Below are 21,003 nucleotides of genomic sequence, written 5' to 3' on the forward strand. Positions count from 1 at the left end.
TTCGTTTCATTTGAGACTCTTCTCGAATGCGTGCGCGCGTTTTTTCATTGTTTTTGTTTTGTTTGTGAATGATTCTAGGAGCGAAAAAAGGACCACCGGTTAACATGTGCGAAATTACCTTGGCGTAGTCGATCTTCAGGGTGCAGCAGCCGGAGTAGATGTCGCAGCCGTTCAGCGCCTCCCGGGCTCTGGTGGCAGACTCAATGCTGTCGAACGTGCGCAAATGCGAAAATCTTTGGGTTAAGGAAAATTCGACAAAAAAGTAGTTTTGCTGTGAAAGAAAAAAAAGGCCTCGGCCTAATCGAAAATTTATATTCAGAGTTTTTGTATTGTTTCAGAGTATTTGTATTGATTATATTTTGAATGGCAAGCTCAATCAATTACGATGGTAACCACTCATTCCCAGTAGTAAAAAAAACAAAAACAAAAAATCATTGCAATTGATTATTCAATAAAATAATTCGTAACAAATTCAATTCAATTCGGTTATTTTTTATTAGGAACAATGATGTGAAAATACAATGACATTTTTCTTAACCTGAATGAATATCTAATCTGTATAAGTTGAATCGGAGAATGTAGTCAATATTGAATTCTGTAATAGTTACACTATTGTGTAACTATTCATCTTATATTAACATATAAGATGTCGGTTCTGCTTGTTCAATGCGTGTAAATTAAAACAATCTTCACGAAAACGAGAAAACAACACAAAAAGCGGAAAAGGACGGGAGGAAATGAGAAAAATTAGGTTAAATTTGAAAAAAAACTGAGAAAATATTGAAAATATTGGGAATTAAAAAAAATCAGAAAATCGTAAAAATGATGAAAGTGGCAAATCGAGAAGAAAGAAAAATAAACAAAAACGAGCACAAACGAAAGAATCGAGAGAAGGCGAGATGATTAAATAAAAACAATGAAATTGAAAAAAAAAAAGAAACAATTGAACAAATGCTAAAATCAACCATTTATCAAATTGAACAATTAAAAAATTTCACAAATTGAAAATGTTCTATGTTCAACGAATTAAAAAATTTAATAATGAATTGAAAAATTTCTCAAATCGAACAGTTCACCAATGTCTTCTTCTTGAATAGCGTTAACGTTCCCTTGTGGAACTTTTGCCGTCTCAACGTATGCATTAACTAGCGTCATTTATTAATACTTGGTCGAGATTTCTTAAGCCAAATAACACGCCATGAATGTATTCCGAGGGGCAAGCTCTTGAATACGCATGACCACAGTGCAAGTCGAAGGAAATTTCTTTGACGAAAAATCCCCCGGCCAGAACGGGAATCGAACCCGAACACCCGGCATGATAATGTGAGACGCTAACCACTCGGTCACGGGTGCAGTTCACCAATGTGATCAAGGTTTTTAACCTGAAAAATTTGACTACCTCACAAAATTTAACAAATTGATAAATTATAGAAATTTAAAAAGTCAACAAATTTTTAGAATTGAGAATATAACAAATTTATAAAATAAAATTGCTTGCTTCCTAACAATGAAAGGAGCCATGATTAGGATGCTTTTTCTCCGAAAATGGGTAAGTTTTCTCCGTGACAAAGTTTTTCGCTGAATTGGCTTAACTTCCCCTACCGATACGTTCGATGCCTTAACTTGTCATAAATTGAATCCCACTTTAATTTCAAACCCGATACAAACTCCCGAGCTCCTTCGCAAGCTATAACTATCATTCACGGAATTGGTGCTTTATCCTTTACACGTGTTTCCACTCAACGAACACACCATACGAGCGCGCGTAGAATGCGTAGAACGAACCTTGTTTTTCGGAGCAACATAAACATGCGCCAAATTGGAATTTAATTTCTCTCCTCAACCGGAAAGAATCCTATTCGCAGTTCGTTATCCGAAAGTCAGTCAGTTTTCTGCACGTGGACCATGTGTAGAGTTTCTCGCTTGTTTCCCCTCCCACCACGGCTTCACGCTAATCGCGTCACTAATTTGCATTCATATCACGGTAGCAGCTGGCTGAATTTGTAAACAAACGATCTGTGTTGAACAGCACATCAACTTCTTCCATGGGGTATAAACGAAGGAGAAGAACATATCCGCGCTAATAATCATAAAAATAAAGAATAAGGCGCTTCTGCTACTTCTGCTTCCCCCCCCCCACTCAACCTGGTTTCCGGTTGAAAGCCAACGGAAGAAAGGATAATTTGCGCGTCCCATGAGAACGCTACTTAAAAACTGTCAAAAGGCGCGAATTATCGCCATTCATTAGAAAGAGAGAGGAACACGCGCAGAAACAAAAAAAAAACAAACTTTTCCCACTCTTTTTTATCCATAACGATAATGGAGGCCCCCTCCAGCGAGGTGTGAAGTTGCCTCGGTGTATTGGATTCACTCTCGTAAAGTGTTGTAGGAGGGGAGGGAGATTTTAACTGATCGCTCTACTGCGAAAAAAAAGATGCAAAATCGTGGAGATTAACGCGTCGAAAGGTTCCCAACCGGGTCGAGCGGAGTCTAGGTTCAACTGGGCAATAGTCTATTCATCAGCAGAGGGCATCCTGCGTAATTGAAAGGCAGGATAGCGACCTCTTCTCTTTGGGTTTAAGATATTATTCGATTATGTGTACCCGAAGTGAGTCAATTATTCTTCATTCCAAACGGAAACAAGGAAAAACGCACGCGAAGGGAAGGGACGGAGTCAACGATGTAGGCAAAGTATTGTTCACGATGATATTCGTTTCAATTAGTTCTACGTGAAAGATCATTAGTTTGTGTTGTCAGTAGCAGGCAGGCATGGCAGGCATTTAGGGTTGGTAAGGAGGATAGCTTCATCTCGCTAGATAGCCACATTGTTTGCGGCTGCCGCGTTCCGGCTTCGTGCGAAACCATTAGAGTGCTTTATTAAACATTATCAATCAAACCCACTTAAGTATGCTGTCTAATATCTTTTTCTGCCCGCCCATTTCTAGAGGCCATACGAACGTCAACTGTTTAATATTCACTTACTTTGCTTAATGAATATTTTTATGTGCTCATTTAATGGGTCTCTTTCCTTCCGGTTTAGCCGTATCTTGGTTTTGGTTATGATTCTAAGCGTTAAGATGTTTTAGGGTGGTTTCATATAATGTTTACGCGATATTTGAAGTCATGTCAAATGAAATATTTTAAATCGGTGCAATCAAAGCTTCCATCTTGATGACATTATAATCAAAGGCGATGAGACCAATGCGAAGGGAAAAGAAATCCATAATTTTTACGTAAATTCTGGTTTTTTTGGACACAGTTAGAACTGAGTTTGATCGAAAGTGCACCGATTTATCGATAAATGATTGGCGTTTTGAAGGAAATTATACCCTTATGCCTCTTTCATGGAAATTCACTCTCGCCTCTATTGACCAAAACAATCGTTTTCACTATCTTGTCCCGGGGAGAATTTTTCCTGTAAAATGTAAAATCATTCGCCACGGACATAAAAAGATTGATATGAGCTGGTTCCAGATCCAGACTATAAGGTGAATGCATGAAAACCTCCTAACTATCGAAGCTTCTGGCGACACACTCTCACTCTCACTCTCACTCTCACTCTCACTCTCACTCTCACTCTCACTCTCACTCTCACTCTCACTCTCACTCTCACTCTCACTCTCACTCTCACTCTCACTCTCACTCTCACTCTCACTCTCACTCTCATTTCTTTCACTCTCGCTTCATTCACTCTCACTTTTTTCACTCTCACTTTTTTCACTCTCACTTCTTTCACTCTCACTCCTTTCACTCTCACTTCTTTCACTCTCACTTCTTTCACTCTTACTTCTTTCACTCTCACTTCTTTCACTCTCACTTCTTTCACTCTCACTTCTTTCACTCTCACTTCTTTCACTCTCACTTCTTCCACTCTCACTTCTTTCACTCTCACTTCTTTCACTCTCACTTCTTTCACCCTCACTTTTTTTACTCTCACTTCGTTGACTCTCCCATCTTTCACTCTCACATCTTTCACTCTCACATCTTTCACTCTCACTTCTTTCACTCTCACTCCTTTCACTCTCACTCCTTTCACTCTCACTCCTTTCACTCTCACTTCTTTCACTCTCACTTCTTTCACTCTCACTTCTTTCACTCTCACTTCTTTCACTCTCACTTCTTTCACTCTCACTTCTTTCACTCTCACTTCTTCCACTCTCACTTCTTTCACTCTCACTTCTTTCACTCTCACTTCTTTCACTCTCACTTCTTCCACTCTCACTTCTATCACTCTCACTTCTTTCACTCTCACTTCTTTCACCCTCACTTTTTTTACTCTCACTTCTTTGACTCTCCCATCTTTCACTCTCACATCTTTCACTCTCACATCTTTCACTCTCACTTCTTTCACTCTCACTTCTTTCACTCTCACTTCTTTCACTCTCACTTCTTTCACTCTCACTTCTCACTTCATAGACTGCAATCCATCGAACATCCCAGAACATCGACTGATTGAAAGATACTGGGCAATCGTGAATGGAAAACCGAGAAAATCCTTTCCTTTCAATTTTCTAAGACTTAGCTTCACGATACGCAATTTTCACGCAAATAATGAGAAACACTTCGCCAAGCTGTGAGAAAAAACTTCGTAACAGTAAACCGAAGATATCGTGTGAACCCGCATGGGTGTTATCAAATGTAAAACTCGAGCATTTTGCTAAAAATGGTTTACTAAATATTCTTTGATATAGATATGAAGTTGTCCTATTCTTCATTATTGAATAATAATCCCTGATATGAGAATAAATTAAAATGATTTTTACAGGGTTTCCCAACTTTAAATTCCGAAAGTAAATTGAAATAAAACACCGATTCAAACCGGTCAAATGGCGGTCTACATATTTTCTCATATCCCCATTAATATGGGTATCAAATGAAAAGGCTTGAACAGTAGATCACAGCAGATCACAAAATATCAAATTACTTTATTCAACGGTTCTATTTAGCTTGAACTGTTTGCATGTATGTTTGTATGTCTGTAGGGTTGTCCCAAATTAATAGAAATTTGACCAATAGGAGCTGACCGAATTTATAAAACACTTTTATCTCTGCTGTCGTTTTAAAACTGCTTATCTTGAAAAATGCAATTTGGCCGCCGCTACAAAATAGCTGATTCCATATCATCTAAAAAAAAAGTTGATTGAGATAAAGGGTGTGTCACATCAAATTGCATCACGGAAAAAACGCTGTAGAAATTTAATTTTTAGGAATTATATCTTCAGCTTTCGCTTATAATCAGATAAGAGTGTATAGATCACGTTGGCCATGCTTCACTGTCAATTTTTCATAAATTTGGAAAAATGTCGTCGAACGAAAAAGAGAGTCGTGAATTAATCCTGTGCACTCATTTCGAGAATCCGGAGTTGTCACATCGGGACATCGGTAAGATGCTGGGAATCGTCCAATCCACGGTCAGCAGAGTACTAAAACGATACTTCGAGAACCTAACCATCGACCGGAAGGTGAAGAACGGCAAAAATGGATGCTCCGTCAGTGAAAAAGATCACAAGCGCGTAGTTAAGCAGTTTAGACGTGATCCGAGAAGTTCGGTCCGGGATGTCGCCAATAAGCTGAATTTGTCAAGTTCATTCGTCCAGCGGACCAAGCAGCGGGAGGGCCTGCGTACATACAAGGTTCAGAAGGCTCCTAACCGCGACGAAAGGCAACACATGGTGGGGAAGACGCGAGCCCGGAAGCTGTACACCGAAATGCTGACGAAGCCGCATTGCCTGGTAATGGACGACGAAACCTACGTCAAAGCGGACTTTCGTCAGCTGCCGGGCCTGTTGTTCTTCTCCGCAGAGGACAAATTCAGCGTTCCGGAGGAGATTCGCAAGCAGAAACTATCCAAGTTTGCCAAAAAGTACATGGTGTGGCAAGCGATCTGCTCTTGCGGAAAGCGGAGCGCCCCCTTCGGGATGACCGGCACGGTAAACGGGCAGGTTTACCTTAAGGAGTGCCTACAGAAGCGCTTACTACCACTATTGAAGCAGCACGAGGGCCCGACCATCTTCTGGCCGGATCTCGCCTCGTGCCACTATTCAAAGGACGTGTTGGAGTGGTACGAAGCCAACGGGGTCACCTTCGTGCCAAAGGAAATGAACCCGCCCAACGCGCCGGAGCTTCGCCCAATAGAGAAATATTGGGCGATTAAGAAGCAGGCCCTCCGGAAGAACCCAAAAGTTGTCAAATCGGAGGCGGACTTCAAGAGAAAATGGATTTCTGTTCAAAAAAAAACTACAACCTGACGTTGTACAGAACCTTATGGACGGAGTAAAGAGGAAGGTGCGAGCATACGGGCTTGGGCTCGAAGTATGAATAAAAAGAAAATGCCAAAAGTTGTTTAATAGTTTTTATTTTACTGTCTAAAATTTTCAAAAGGATCGGTCTACTGGGCGAATTTCTACAGCGTTTTTTCCGTGATGCAATTTGATGTGACACACCCTTTATGTGTATCAAACGAACGAATTTGACTTGGAGAACACACTATTTCTTTTCTGCAATCAACTAAATATCGGTATCAAATGAAATTATTTGACTGATATAATACAGTACAATGGTTTTATTGTACAGAAATACTCTAATGAAACAGATAATGTACTAAAAACTAGAAAATGATTTTTTTTTATTTTAGTCTTATCAATGGCCTAGACTAATGAAGGAGAGGTGTGATAACTGCTACTTGCCTAATTATTTTCTAGCTTTAGTACATTGTTATGTTTAATCACAATGAAACCGTTTAACTTAAAAAGGTTTTTTTTACTTTTTTTTTCTAGTATGCTTCTTCCTCCATCACCAGTATGTGCCAGCAAATATAGTAAAAAGAGAATACCAACGATAAACCACTATCACATAGGAAAAAAAACAGGTTTCATTCTTTGCCGTCGCTCATTTCAGGGCCACATCCATAAATCGTGTGTATGTGATTTTGCGCACGTGGCGAAAATTTTCACCAGTGCGCTTCCATATACTCTATACTCCACGATACAAAAAAAATATTCAGGATTCCATGCCGCCAAGATTCATCATAAATATTGCGTATGTACCGAGCCGATCGCAATTCGCCCACTTGTGAAGAGGAGCCCTCGCGGGTAATGATTGAATTTTTTTTTCACCCGATAGGAGGGCAACGATAATAAATTAAAAATTATACGTCAGCTGTGGAAGCTGTGTGCTGCTTTTTTTTCCATAATGGCGTTTATTCTACGTTTAACCTACTGAGAGCCTGAGTGCACGTGTATGTGTGTGGCATTGTTATTATGACACAGTATCCGCTCGGGGGAGAGATGTAATGCCGGTTATGAAAACGTTGCACGGTTTCCGCAAAATGAGAGTCATTATTGTCATCTTTGATAAATTATATTGCCACATGTCGGTATGGGGCGGCGGAGTAAGGGCGATTCTTCCTTTTCGAAAGCAGCGATGGTTGTGTTTGTTATGAAAACGGGAACATGAAATTGTCCATACATTTAATGTAAACACCAAAGGATCTGAAATAAACACCAAACCAAACACCAAACAGTAAACACCAAAGGAGTTGAAATAACTACCTCTTGGAGGTCAGAAGCTTGAGTATTTTTCTTCCTAATATAAAATTTGAAAGTTATTAAGGCATCTCACTTGAAATTCGTTAGCTCTCGAAACTTCAAGCTTCCATCGCGGCAAGGATCAAATTATAAAGCAACAAGAAGCTTCGCGTCAAAATTTAAGACTTTCAAGAATGAGGAAGGATTAAAAAACGGGGCACTTCCTCGTCAGTCAGTCCAATACCACCGTCAGTTGTAAACTGTTTAACCAGCTTCTTCCGAGCAGCTCGCCCCCACAAAACACTGACGGAGAACAAAGTCTCATTACCTAGGCGGCTTCCTAATCCAAAAAATGGCACCATCCTACGGAAGTATCTTCTCCGCGCGTAATGCGAACGCACGAAACGGAATTAACATTCACTTTACGACCCCTCCTGGTGGGGATGTTGGTGGCCGGAGGTGGAAGGCTTTTCTTTTCCGTCCACGTCCACCACCCAGGGGAAGTGGAAGTGGAACGTAGATTTCATCATCAAAATTTATCTTTTCACCGATATTCAAATTCATCCCCCGCCTCCCCCAGTTGTGTCTTGTGTTTATTCATCTCCCAAACTGACTGTCTTAATCCGCTTTGCCGAGGTCATTGAGGGTTTTCAAGAAATGATTTTCCTCTGGATAAAAACAAGTGAAACTCAACCTTGTGTTGGAGAAATTTAATAACTTTGAAGAACTTGCAAAATGTTATTAAGGGTTGTGATTTTCGGTGAAGATTGGAATTTTTCAAGAGTCTCGAGCTGTATTCGGGTTACATTTTCTTCGGGTAACCGATCTAACAGAAATATATTCCCGGGATTTAGAATTCTGATAAAATTCAGTCTACTTCGATATTGATTCTTCAATTCAACATGTTTCAACATGATCTTTGCCACATTATGTTGCTGGTAGAATATATTTCAGTCGTGTATTTTCATCTTTCTCTGGTTAGAAAGTCAAATCTGACGATGTTCGTATTAGCAGCTCGTACGGCCCCGTTTAATTCCTGTCACCAAAGGGGAACATCAGCAACGCAACTCTCCACTTGAGCAGTTGTGGAACTGCAGATTCGACAAACAGCCAATCGATTTTGCACCAAACCTTCCCCTTTTTTATGAAATTTTTGTACAAGCTTTGAAGATAGAAACTCAGAATCTGAAGAAACTGAAGTTCTAGTTTTTCGAACTTTTCGGGATTTATTAAGATAGCATTTTATAAAATTTTGAAATGAACAAATGAACAATAATTTCAGTGACATACTTTCTACTGTTTTTTCAAACATTCAAAATATAAGTAAAATCTATGTCTTATGTGGGGTTAAGATGGACTGATTGAGAGGAACATCGATTGTATCTTTGGAAACTTTCAGTTGAAAATAACATAATTCATATTGTTTTACATAACATAAAAAGATTTTGAATGACGTTTTTCATTTTTATATAGGAGTGTAACTTCAGGAAATTCAAAACGAAAATTGGGAAGATATAAACGATATACAGGTCGGACTCGATTATCCAGGATTCGATTATCCGGAATATTTTATTTTAGATTTTCGGAAATTTTGAATAATTTGTATAATAATTCTATAATGAAAAGCTAATATGGGTATCAAAAGAAAGGGCTTGACTAGTAGAATGCAGTCATTTATGAATAATGCAAATACAAGATGGCGGCCACTACAAAATGGCGGATTGCATATTTTCTTAGAACTTCATCAATATGGGTATCAAATGAAAGGGCTTGACTAGTAGAATACAGTTATTTATGAAAAATACAAATCTAAGATGTTGGTCACTACAAAATGGTGGATATCATATTTTCTCAGAACCCTACCAATATGGGTATCAAATGAAAGGGACTAGTAGAACACAGTTATTTATGAAAATGAAAATCCAAAATGGCCGCCACCGTAAGATGGCGCCATATATATTTTTTTCACAACCCCATCAATATGGGTATGAACTGAAAAGGCTTGACTAGTAGAATGCAGTTATTTATGAAAAATGCAAATCTAAGATGGCGGCCACTACAAAATGGCGGATTTCATATTTTTCTCAGAACCCCATCAATATGGGTATCAAATGAAATGACTTGACTAGTAGAACACTGTTATTTATGAGAAATGCCCAAAAATGTATCAAAAGAAAGTTCTCGACTAGTAGAACACGGCAGATAATGAAAAATTCAATTTCAAGATGGCCGCAGATGGCTTTTTGAATGATTTCATTCAGCTAGACCTGTTTCTATGTATATTTGAATGTTTGTTGGGTTGTCTCACATTAATAGAAAATTGACCCCGCTCCTGTTGAATGATTGATCTGAAATTTGGAACATACATTTAATTCTACTGTCATTATAAAACTGCGTATTCTAAGATCTTGAAAAATTCAATTTGGCCGCCGCAAAAAAATGGCTGAATGGCTTGATTTGGAGAATACACTACACTATGAACAAAATAAATTCGAAAAGGTCGCCGCCACAAAATGGTCGACTATGTATTTTTTGCAATCCCCTCAATATTGGTAACAGATGAAATAATTTGACTAATAGAATACAGTACAGGTCGGACTCGATTATATACAGACTCGATTATGTGTGATTCGGTTATATACAATTTTGGACTCGATTATATTCAGTTTGGATTTTTTTTTATATTCCAAATATGGCTTATTTCATGAAGAAATGTAACCTTTCAATGTTAAGGTGAAGTTTAAGTATCTATTACATGTACAGTGGGGTAAAAATCGAGATTTTTGAAGATTTTGCTTGAATTTTCACCAGGAATTGTTTATACCGATATTGCAGACAAATTAAGAAAGATAGAAGATGTGCGTCAAAGAACAAATTGTGGAGCGGTTAAAAAACTTCATTTTAATTGATAGAAACAATCTTGTTGAATATAAATTTTTAGGATAAAATTAATAATAACACATTACAAATTATTAACTTTTAAGTGTTTCACTTCCAAAATGTTATTAAAATTCACTAATTTAGTTGTTCCACTACTATATCCTGTACTAAATTCTCTCATCATTCAAATGAAAGCATCAGAATCGTCTTCCGTAGCGTACTTTTTAATGTAGAGCCAGTTTGAAGCAACAGAGTCCGGAGCAAAAACAAAGTTCTGTAAATCTATCATTGTTGAAATTCGAACATATGTGTAGGAGAATTTTTTTCATCAAATATGATCGTCTATCACCTTCTGTGAGAATCTGGATAATTTTTTTTTTCATGTGAGAAAGGTGTTTTCTGACTTTAAGGGGATGAATCAAAAATCAAATTCCTCTTTTATGTTCAAAAAACGATAAATACATGCAAAAAAATAAATAAAGAAAAAAAAATGTTTTGACTCGATTATCCGGAGGATTCGATTATCCGGAGTGAAAAAAAAAAATAATCGATAACCGGATAATCGAGTCCGACCTGTATTACTAAAAAAATGTTACTTTGATAAATAAATGGGAGTTTTTTCCGGCAAGTTTTTCGCGCAAAACACAAATACTGAAAAACATCAAACAATGAAATAATTTAACGAATAAAATAGGAACGCTTTCCTTATTTAACTACCCATTCGCATAGAGCCAAAGAATGGTTGCCGTAAAATACGTAATAAAATACAAACGTTGAACAATGACACAAATCTACGAATAAAATATGAATGCTTTTTTGATTTAATTCATCGATCGCATACCTTCACAACGTCATTAGTAGTGTTTCATTACACATAACTCGGGCATCAAATTGCATGATTTGGACGTTTTCTTCGTTCTGACCTTTTTCTTTTCGTGGTGAACAAAGCGAAATTGACTGATTTATAGTCACAGAAAAAGGGGAGAATACCGAGTTTATTGTGTTTCTATTTGGCTACAAAAGTAAACCAGCGGACTTTTCCGGAACCACCAAAAATTTTCTATCATTTTTGGAGCTAATTTTCAAATTCAAAGCATCATTGTAAAATAATATCCGAAATACGAAACCAGCGAATTGGCTGAAATAATTTCGTCAACAATGTGCTCAGGTATCACATTTTCGGAACACACTACTGAAGTTCCAATAAAATCGAAGTGGATCGGTTTAGAATTGGCCGTTTTTCGATTGATTCTTGTACAACTTCAATAATTTTTTTATTGGAATTCGTGGAAAGGTCTTCCTGGTACTCATAATCTTCCACCATCCTGCCACGGGATGAAACCATATCGTTATTTTATATATTCTTTTCCTCCGGAAACGCATTTGATTCTCATTCTTACTTATTAAAAAAAACAAATTATGAAATTTATTCTTTTCCGATTACATCGACAAATTTTCTACCCATTCCATGGATGGCATCATGATTCGTTGGGCAGCAATTCCATTAAAACATTTATTATGCATTTCTTATTGAACGAATTTAGAGCTATATTTTTCCATGTCGTCCTTATGTTGCATTCACCCGCGTATGATTGATCTTCAAAATTTAGTTTTGCCGAATAAACAAATTATTAATAATTTGTAACTTTTGAGCCGCTGAACAGACATACCAACACAAATGAGAAAATGTCAAAAGTTTGTTTTCTAAGGAAGATACGAAACTGCAACTTCATTGGCTACATTCGGGTGAAACATTTAAAAAATAGGCTATTTTATGCTTTCATAATGGACACTTTTTAGCTATAATTCAATTTTTGAGTGAGATTTTTAACGGTATATTTAAAATGTTATTTTTCCTGAATAATTCATAGATTTCCCAACAACTTTCTTGTGCATCATATTTTAATTGAACATCTTTTTGTCGAGTTTCGATTTATGCAGGAAAAAGTCAACAAATTGTTTATTGTTATTATGTAAAAGGTTTAAAATATTTGGTATCCATTGTTTTGAAGCGTACAGAACAGAGAAACCATAGATGATAATTTTTAAAGCTTTTGGAGACTTTTTTACATTAAATATCGACAACTCTGGAAAATATAATGTCTTTATCTGATTTCATGTAATTAATTCCTCAAAACAAACAGGTATATCTTTATTTTAATATTTTGTGTAGACGAAAATTTTTCGCTTTTTCATATTGATTGCGATCTCTTAAAATCCAAAGTAATCTAAATTTTCTATGTTTTCGCCAAAAAACAGACATTTGATATGCAGTTTAATATTTTCTCTCAAAAAGTTCTATGAAGTTTTTCATGTAAAATTGCATGTAGATTATACAGGGTGGGCCATTTAAAGTGGAAGCATCTGGCAACCCCATAACTTTTGACAGAGATGTCAGATTAACAAATGTCATACCGCGTTGGAAGCGTCATTTCAGTACAATTTTAACCATGGAACAATACACACCTAAACAACGCGCTGAAATTGTTCAGCTGTACATTCAAAGTAACTTCTCAATTGTGTTAACTAAACGTGCGTGGAAAAATAAAAATAAAGTTAAAACATCGCCTGGAGACAACACTAAAGGGTGTGTCACATCAAATTGCATCACGGAAAAAACGCTGTAGAATATTAATTTTTAGGAATTATATCTTCAGCTTTCGCTTATAATCAGATAAGAGTGTATAGATTACGTTGGTCATGCTTCACTGTCAATTTTTCGTAAATTTGGAAAAATGTCGTCGAACGAAAAAGAGCGTCGTGAATTAATCCTGTGCACTCATTTCGAGAATCCGGAGTTGTCACATCGGGACATCGGTAAGATGCTGGGAATCGTCCAATCCACGGTCAGCAGAGTACTAAAACGATACTTCGAGAACCTAACCATCGACCGGAAGGTGAAGAACGGCAAAAATGGATGCTCCGTCAGTGAAAAAGATCACAAGCGCGTAGTTAAGCAGTTTAGACGTAATCCGAGAAGTTCGGTCCGGGATGTCGCCAATAAGCTGAATTTGTCAAGTTCATTCGTCCAGCGGACCAAGCAGCGGGAGGGCCTGCGTACATACAAGGTTCAGAAGGCTCCTAACCGCGACGAAAGGCAAAACATGGTGGGGAAGACGCGAGCCCGGAAGTTGTACACCGAAATGCTGACGAAGCCGCATTGCCTGGTAATGGACGACGAAACCTACGTCAAAGCGGACTTTCGTCAGCTGCCGGGCCTGTTGTTCTTCTCCGCAGAGGACAAATTCAGCGTTCCGGAGGAGATTCGCAAGCAGAAACTATCCAAGTTTGCCAAAAAGTACATGGTGTGGCAAGCGATCTGCTCTTGCGGAAAGCGGAGCGCCCCCTTCGTGATGACCGGCACGGTAAACGGGCAGGTTTACCTTAAGGAGTGCCTACAGAAGCGCTTACTACCACTATTGAAGCAGCACGAGGGCCCGACCATCTTCTGGCCGGATCTCGCTTCGTGCCACTATTCAAAGGACGTGTTGGAGTGGTACGAAGCCAACGGGGTCACCTTCGTGCCAAAGGAAATGAACCCGCCCAACGAGCCGGAGCTTCGCCCAATAGAGAAATATTGGGCGATTATGAAGCAGGCCCTCCGGAAGAACCCAAAAGTTGTCAAATCGGAGGCGGACTTCAAGAGAAAATGGATTTCTGTTCAAAAAAAACTACAACCTGACGTTGTACAGAACCTTATGGACCGGGTAAAGAGGAAGGTGCGAGCATACGGGCTTGGGCTCGAAGTATGAATAAAAAGAAAATGCCAAAAGTTGTTTAATAGTTTTTATTTTACTGTCTAAAATTTTCAAAAAGATCGGTCTACTGGGCGGATTTCTACAACGTTTTTTCCGTGATGCAATTTGATGTGACACACCCTTTATACGTCGATTATATGCCAAATTTATATCGTCTTGCCAACCTGCCAACTTCTTTACGACCAAAAAGTTACTGTGTGGTGTGGCATTTATGCCGATAAAGTCATCGGCCCGTACTTCTTTGAAAACGAAAATGGAGCAACGGTAACCGTGAATGGGGAGCGTTATCGGACAATGATAACCGATTTTTTATTGCCATTTGTTCGTGAAAATGAATTGGGCAATTACTGGTTCCAACAGGACGGCGCTACATGCCGTACAGCGGCTGCCACGACCAAATTATTGCGCGAAATGTTCCCCGGAAGATTAATATCGAAAAACGGCGATTATGACTGGCCACCGAGATCACCTGATTTGACGCCTCCTGACTTTTTTTTTTTTATGGGGATATTTAAAATCCAAGGTATATACTGGTAAACCAAGGACCCTGGCTGCGCTGAAAGACAATATCCGACAAGAAATTGCTGCCATATCGGCCGAAACATTGGGCAAAGTGATGGAAAATGCCGAAAAAAGGGCACATTTTACGGTCAAGGCCAGAGGCGGTTATTTACGAGATATCATAATCAAAAAGTAATTAGAACAAATCTCCTTGGACCAAAATAAATGAATTTAAAAAAAAAAAATTTTTAAATTCCACTTCTTTACTTTGCTATTGCAAAAACAAATCCTTCCACTTTAAATGGCCCACCCTGTATTAAGTTGGTGAAAATGTTATCCATTATTTTCTCGTTTGCTGGCTTTAGTGATCAATATCTCGCGTAATGTCGATCATTCAAATTCAAGTTTAGGCTCGTTGTAAAGGTGGCATTTCACACTAACAAAAATATTTTGCTGTGTTTTGTTTGTTCCGTTTAGTTGTGAGTTACAGGGTGTAGAGTTCATCAGAAAGAAAATTCGGTACATTTTACACTTTTTATTTTATAAATGCGAGAATGCAAGCCAAGCCGCCAAAATTGTGATTGATGTTTATGGTGCCGATGCTACAACAGCAAAATACGTGCAATTTTATTTATTTTCAAAATTTGTTTGATGTTCTTGTATTATTTTTTTTTTATTTTTTTTTTTTCAATATTTTTTTTCAGTGCAATACACTAAATTATGATCTCTACTGTCAACAAATGGACCGTTTGAAGCTAGCGATTGTCCAGAAACGTTCAGAATTAGCCAACAGAGGAGGTATTGTATTGCATCAGGACAACGCATGGCCACACAATTCCGAGAGCTTGATTGAGATGTTTTAATGCATCCAAACGCTGGCACCAAACGATTATCACCTTTTTCTCGCATTGGAAAATTTCCAGAGTGATAAGAAATTGGAATCAAGAGAAGATTGCAAAATCTATTGCTATGGTTTTTTTTTTACTAATAATTACCAATACGTCTATGATAGAGACATTATGAAGCTACCTTTAGAATGTCAACAAATTTTACAGCAAAAAGGTGTAGATTTGTCCCCAATCGGACAATCCGAAGCATATTAGAAATAAAATTTCACCCAAAAATAATGGATTACTTTTTTCCCAACCCAAAGTTTTTATTAATACATTTTTTTAATTGTTTTGATTTCGCAAGTATTAAAATTTAGCTAAATTTTAGAAATTTATATAAGTTTAGTATGTCCAACGTCCTAAGTTGAATTAAAACAGTATTGTAATGGAAATATTTTTCAAAAATATCTATGATATAAAAATTTTCAAAATGATATTAAATTTTTGAAAAACTTTTCAAAAGTGAATTACAAATGATATTTTTTCTAGAAACATAGCTGACTTTAAAACAGTTTTGTCACAAATTAGAGAGAATAAAGAAATGGAAAATAAAAGGAGAACCATGAAATGAAAAGAGAAGCATATTTAAGCTAGTAATGTAAAAGTTAAATGGAATACATAAGAGAAACACGTGAAATGAAATGAAAACGAAAAATACAAAAAAGATAAGTGAACAAAAGATTTGAGGAAAGAGAATTCAAAGAATGCAAGAAATAAAAGGGCTCAAGAGATTACAAGACAAGAGGAAAAATAAAGAGAAAAATGTGAAAAGAGTATGAGAAATCGCAGAGTGGAAATTTGGGAAAAAATCAAAAGAATAGAAAAAAAAGATAACAAAAAAATAGAGATGATCCGATAATCAGGGGAAAGTTGAAAAGGATAAAAAATAAAGTATAAATAAAAATACTTTATATTTCAATTAGCCTGCTTTGTTTGCATTATTAATTCTATGCTAATGAGTAAAGAAAATGGAGGTGCAAAGAAAAAATATTAGAATAACAGAATAAAAAAAAAATAAAAAGATGAAAGAGAGAGAACAGAAGAGTTATAAAAAAGAAACAATTAAAAAATAAGAGACAAGAAACGGTAAAAGAAATGAGAGTAAAATAAGAGGAGATAAAGAAAAAAAACAATAGGGGAAAATAAAAAAAAGAAATTAAAAAACAGACAAGAGATTGCGAAAAAGAGATATTAAATTGGGATTAGCAAAAAAAAAAAAGGAAGGGAGCAATGTAAAACATGAATAAAAGAGTACAACGAAATAAAATAATGGAGAGTAACAATTTTGAATAAGTTTTTTAACAGTTATATTATTCTGATTTTTCCGAGAAATTTAAACGACTTAGAGACAACTTCGTCGTATGCCACATTTGAATCAGAGAACTGAATGTCCAGCAACGATTTTTGATGAAAGGTCAATAATTCTAAACAAGCACTTATGAAAAAAATCAGTCGAAATTCGAGATGTTCGTATGGAAATGACAATTTTAATTTTGTGGTGTTGCCACTTTATACACAAAGTACAAAATAAGAAGAGGGTCAGATCAACATCGGTTGTTTTTCGGGTAATTTGGCATGAAATTCTCTCTTTAGACGGTTTATCGGTAACTAGAGTTCATCGTAAGGGGTTACAAAGGAACATAGTTAGATTCTGGGTGACTTGAAAGAATAATGTATGAAAAAGGTTTTCCAAAAAATACTTCAATTATTTATCAAAATTTCAATATTTTATAGGTTTTCGTGGATTATGCCATTAAATCAAAATGTGCACACCACATTTTCGATGTTTGTATATTTGAACTAAGTTTTTCAAGCAGATCTTGAGATAAACAGTCTCAAAAGAGAACTTAGAAAAGGCCAGCTATGAATATTATAAAATATGGTTAAGAAATGGTTAAACGATCAAAATGTCCAAGACAGAAAAATAGTTAGGGTAGTGGGGGTAATGTGGTCACGTGGAGTAAAGTGGTCACCTGCTTGTTTGGTAGTATAACTATTGACTATTGACACCGTATTGATAGTCATCTTATGTTTGATTGAAAAATTTCATGACTTTTGAGTCACCCTGTACTTCAGTGGAGCTGTTGCATGTCAAAATATAAATAAAAACTTAATTCGCTCTCTCAGCAGCCATGCGGCCGTAGTTTTGTGCGTTCCGAATTCAAGGAAATTCTAGTGAAATGAACAGATATTTTGTTCAATTTCAGCGATTGTTTCGCCAATTTTGCATTTCGTTGTTTGGGGGGCAAAGTGTTCAGTGGAGGATTACTACTGACAATGTTCTGTTTTCAAGAGCTAATATACCTTATCACCTTCTGCTCATGAAGGGGTCCCTTTTGTGGTTTTGACCGAGGAAAAATGTGCCACCCCAACCAAAACATAGCCTCATTTTGAAAAACGTTATGTGTTTCCTACTACGTTTTTGTACGTATGAGAAAATTGCAATTACGATTCTAGGTGAATAGGCCTAGTTCATTTCATACATGATCTACTATTTCAATAATGATTTAAACAAATTTGGCAAAAAAAACACGCATAAATCTCTCAGAATTCAAGTTTAGATTGTCGTTACTAAAAAATCTGCAGTTTTAGTTTGAACATAAAAAAGTGTCGTTAGTGAAACTATGTCTCAATGTGTCCATTATGTGATATATGGAGGATTTGTAACCAAGTCTTTTGTGGAAAAAAATCTAGTCATTTATGAAATAGCCGGAATCTAATTCTAGTATTTTAAAATGTACTCTGTTGTGTAGGATGTTATTTGAATTTTTTTCATAATTATTTTTGAACATCCAAATATTCCCCTAAAAGTCACTCATAGAAGACATTTTTGAGTTATGTCTATTCATTAAAAAAATAGCCCTTTCTAGAAGCTAAACCAATTTTGCAAAAAATCTCACCAATTAATTAATATCTTTAAATCCCTCAAACATAAAACTCAATTTTTCACCACTAGTCGGGTACTCTTCACATAACTCTAAAAAAAAGTAAAAAGAAGTGAAAAAATACAAATTCAAATCCCACCGGGCTAATTAGTTTACGCGTATCATAACAAATAAACGCCTAATGGCACAATTAGGCAAATCTACATAAATTACACTCCCGGCGAACAGCGAGCTTTTAATTACCAGTAAAATTTACGAGCTCACTTTGCTGCTGCAGCAGCAGCGCACCGTCTCAAATAAACCAACAAACACACTCTTAGAGTAGAGTCAGTCCAGCAGTAAAATATGATGTCCTTTCTTCTAATAGTTAAAATTTACTCGCAAATCTGTCACCACCTAAACGCTACAGCTCCTCCATGGAAGAGTGTCTGCGAAATTCATGAACATTCATCATGCTTTGTGATGATTTTGGACAGCGTAATAATTTGATTTGAAACTCGTCCAACTCTTGCCCAAATTTCACGAGGATCGTAATTCGACTTTTTTTCCCAAACAAACACTGCCCGGTACGGACATTTAATAGTTGTGAACACATATAATATAATTGATCTTTATGATCCCAGTAGCAGCAGCTGCTCTCGCGTCTCTCGTCAGCAAAATTTTTAACGAGCCAAAATAGTTTGACAATCGATGCTCGGCATACTAAAAACAGCTGTTGCCTCCCACAACAACGGGAGCAGGAGTTGCAGTGAAAATATCCTTAATAACAACGACCCTCTTCCCCACTTGTGGATGTTCTGTTTTGTTCTGGTACCGAAGCTCAAATAGTTTCACAACAAATTAGAGGAGCGTTGGAAACAAATCTCCCGTAGTTTATTCGCGCACAACGGCGACGGAACGTTCCGAAAACAGCGATAGTGGTGTCGGGTGTGGTGTGGATTACCCAACATATCCCTGACCTCTGGCTGGGTGGTTTTCTACCCCCAATAATCCCTGAGACCAGGACGAGGACGATTATAGTGTGTGTCGGGCTCAACAATTTTCAAGCGAGGCTTATCATCTGTGGGTTGTTCAACGATGAGAGTCAGAGATATAAAAATGAAAAATTGTTTCGCAATTAATTGTGATGGCGGTATTAAATGGCTCTCTCTCTTTTGAAGCCGTGTGAATGGTGGAATTCAATGGTCTGTGGCGTTATGTGTACCCCATTAATTCGCAAGGTGTCGACCTTGTTCTGCCAAATCGGGATTTAGTTACGGTATGTTGACGAAGTTGATATTTTAAATCGGAACTGGAACTGTAGAATAATCCTCAAGGTTATGATGATCGTTTTCAGTGATCCTACCAGGATTGGTGGTGGAATTGCAATGCGCATTGATTTTTCCAGTTCCCATCTGGCATATTCAAGTACATCAATTGTGTGCAATAGACTTTCGTAAACACCAAATCATTTTTTGTAAATATTTATAAAAAATTAATGAATCGACCAGAATTCTAATAAGATCAGACTCAATCCAGGCGAAAATGAAATTTCATTGATTGAAAGTCTTGAAAATGAAGAAAAACGAACAAGTCATGCACACATGAATGCAGATACATAAAGCATAAAAAAGCATATAGCAAAATTGGAATTACAAAAAATAGGAGACATGACATTCGACAAGACACTATTTCGGTACGACTCATAGTTTTTGAGATGAAAACTATCAAAAACTTCTCTTACTAAAATCAATACGCCCCTTTAAAAAATAACACTCGAGTCAAAAAAATCCCACTTGCTGGTGAACACTCATATTTCCTCCAACCCAAACGGAATACTTTCGTTCGAATCACAAATACATGTTTTGTTTTTGAAATCTGCATTTTTAGGACGATTTTATTTGGAATTGCACATAATAAACGGGATGAAAATTTAAATGGTATTCGAAATAATGGAGAATTATGATGAAGAAAAACAAAGCAGATATAAAAAAAATCAAAGAAAATGTAGGTAGAAAGATAGAAGGTAGAAAAAAAGGATAAAAAATATATAAAAAGTGATTCAGACAATAAAGTATAAACAGGGGTTCAGCAAAACAGAATAAAAAACGAAGAAGAATAAAAAGCATAAAGTGATAAAAAATCTAAAATCAATAATTAAAAAGAAATTTGAAGATGAAATAAGAAGGAATGGTTCTTTTGGCCGTGTGATTAGCAGCATCTACACTATGCCGGGAGTTCAATTTACTGGCTCTGGCAGAGAGTTTTTTCATCATACAATGTTTTTCCGACTTCAAATAATAAAAGAAACAAGTTCATTCATTTGTAGACGAGGAAAAACTTGTTCCAAATAGGAATAGACGTTAATCAAATAGAAGCACGCAGCACATGAGCATATTACTTTATTCTCCTTTTGCATGTTATAGGTATGGCTGCATTAGTGTATTTTTTTTCGAAGGGAAAATAAATAAATAATTTCAAGAAAAAAACAGTAATGATCATCAAAGACCCGACATTGAGATAGAAGATAAACAAGATAGAGTATCAATAGTACATATAACAGAAAAATATGAAAAATATGAAA

At 36.7% G+C, this 21,003-nt stretch overlaps 1 protein-coding gene across 3 annotated transcripts in view; it reads right to left on the reverse strand.

The window, feature by feature from the left end:
- Positions 1-21,003, reverse strand: part of LOC129769915 (heterogeneous nuclear ribonucleoprotein L) — a 638,502-nt gene that overhangs the window by 195,949 nt on the left and 421,550 nt on the right. For all 3 annotated transcript variants that reach the window (XM_055772452.1, XM_055772453.1, XM_055772451.1), the window contains one exon: positions 119-215. In XM_055772452.1, the coding sequence (XP_055628427.1) occupies positions 119-215 (97 nt within the window). The remainder of the gene's footprint in view (positions 1-118; positions 216-21,003) is intronic.

Source organism: Toxorhynchites rutilus, chromosome 2, assembly GCF_029784135.1.
Source record: "Toxorhynchites rutilus septentrionalis strain SRP chromosome 2, ASM2978413v1, whole genome shotgun sequence".
Classification (NCBI taxonomy): domain Eukaryota; kingdom Metazoa; phylum Arthropoda; class Insecta; order Diptera; family Culicidae; genus Toxorhynchites; species Toxorhynchites rutilus.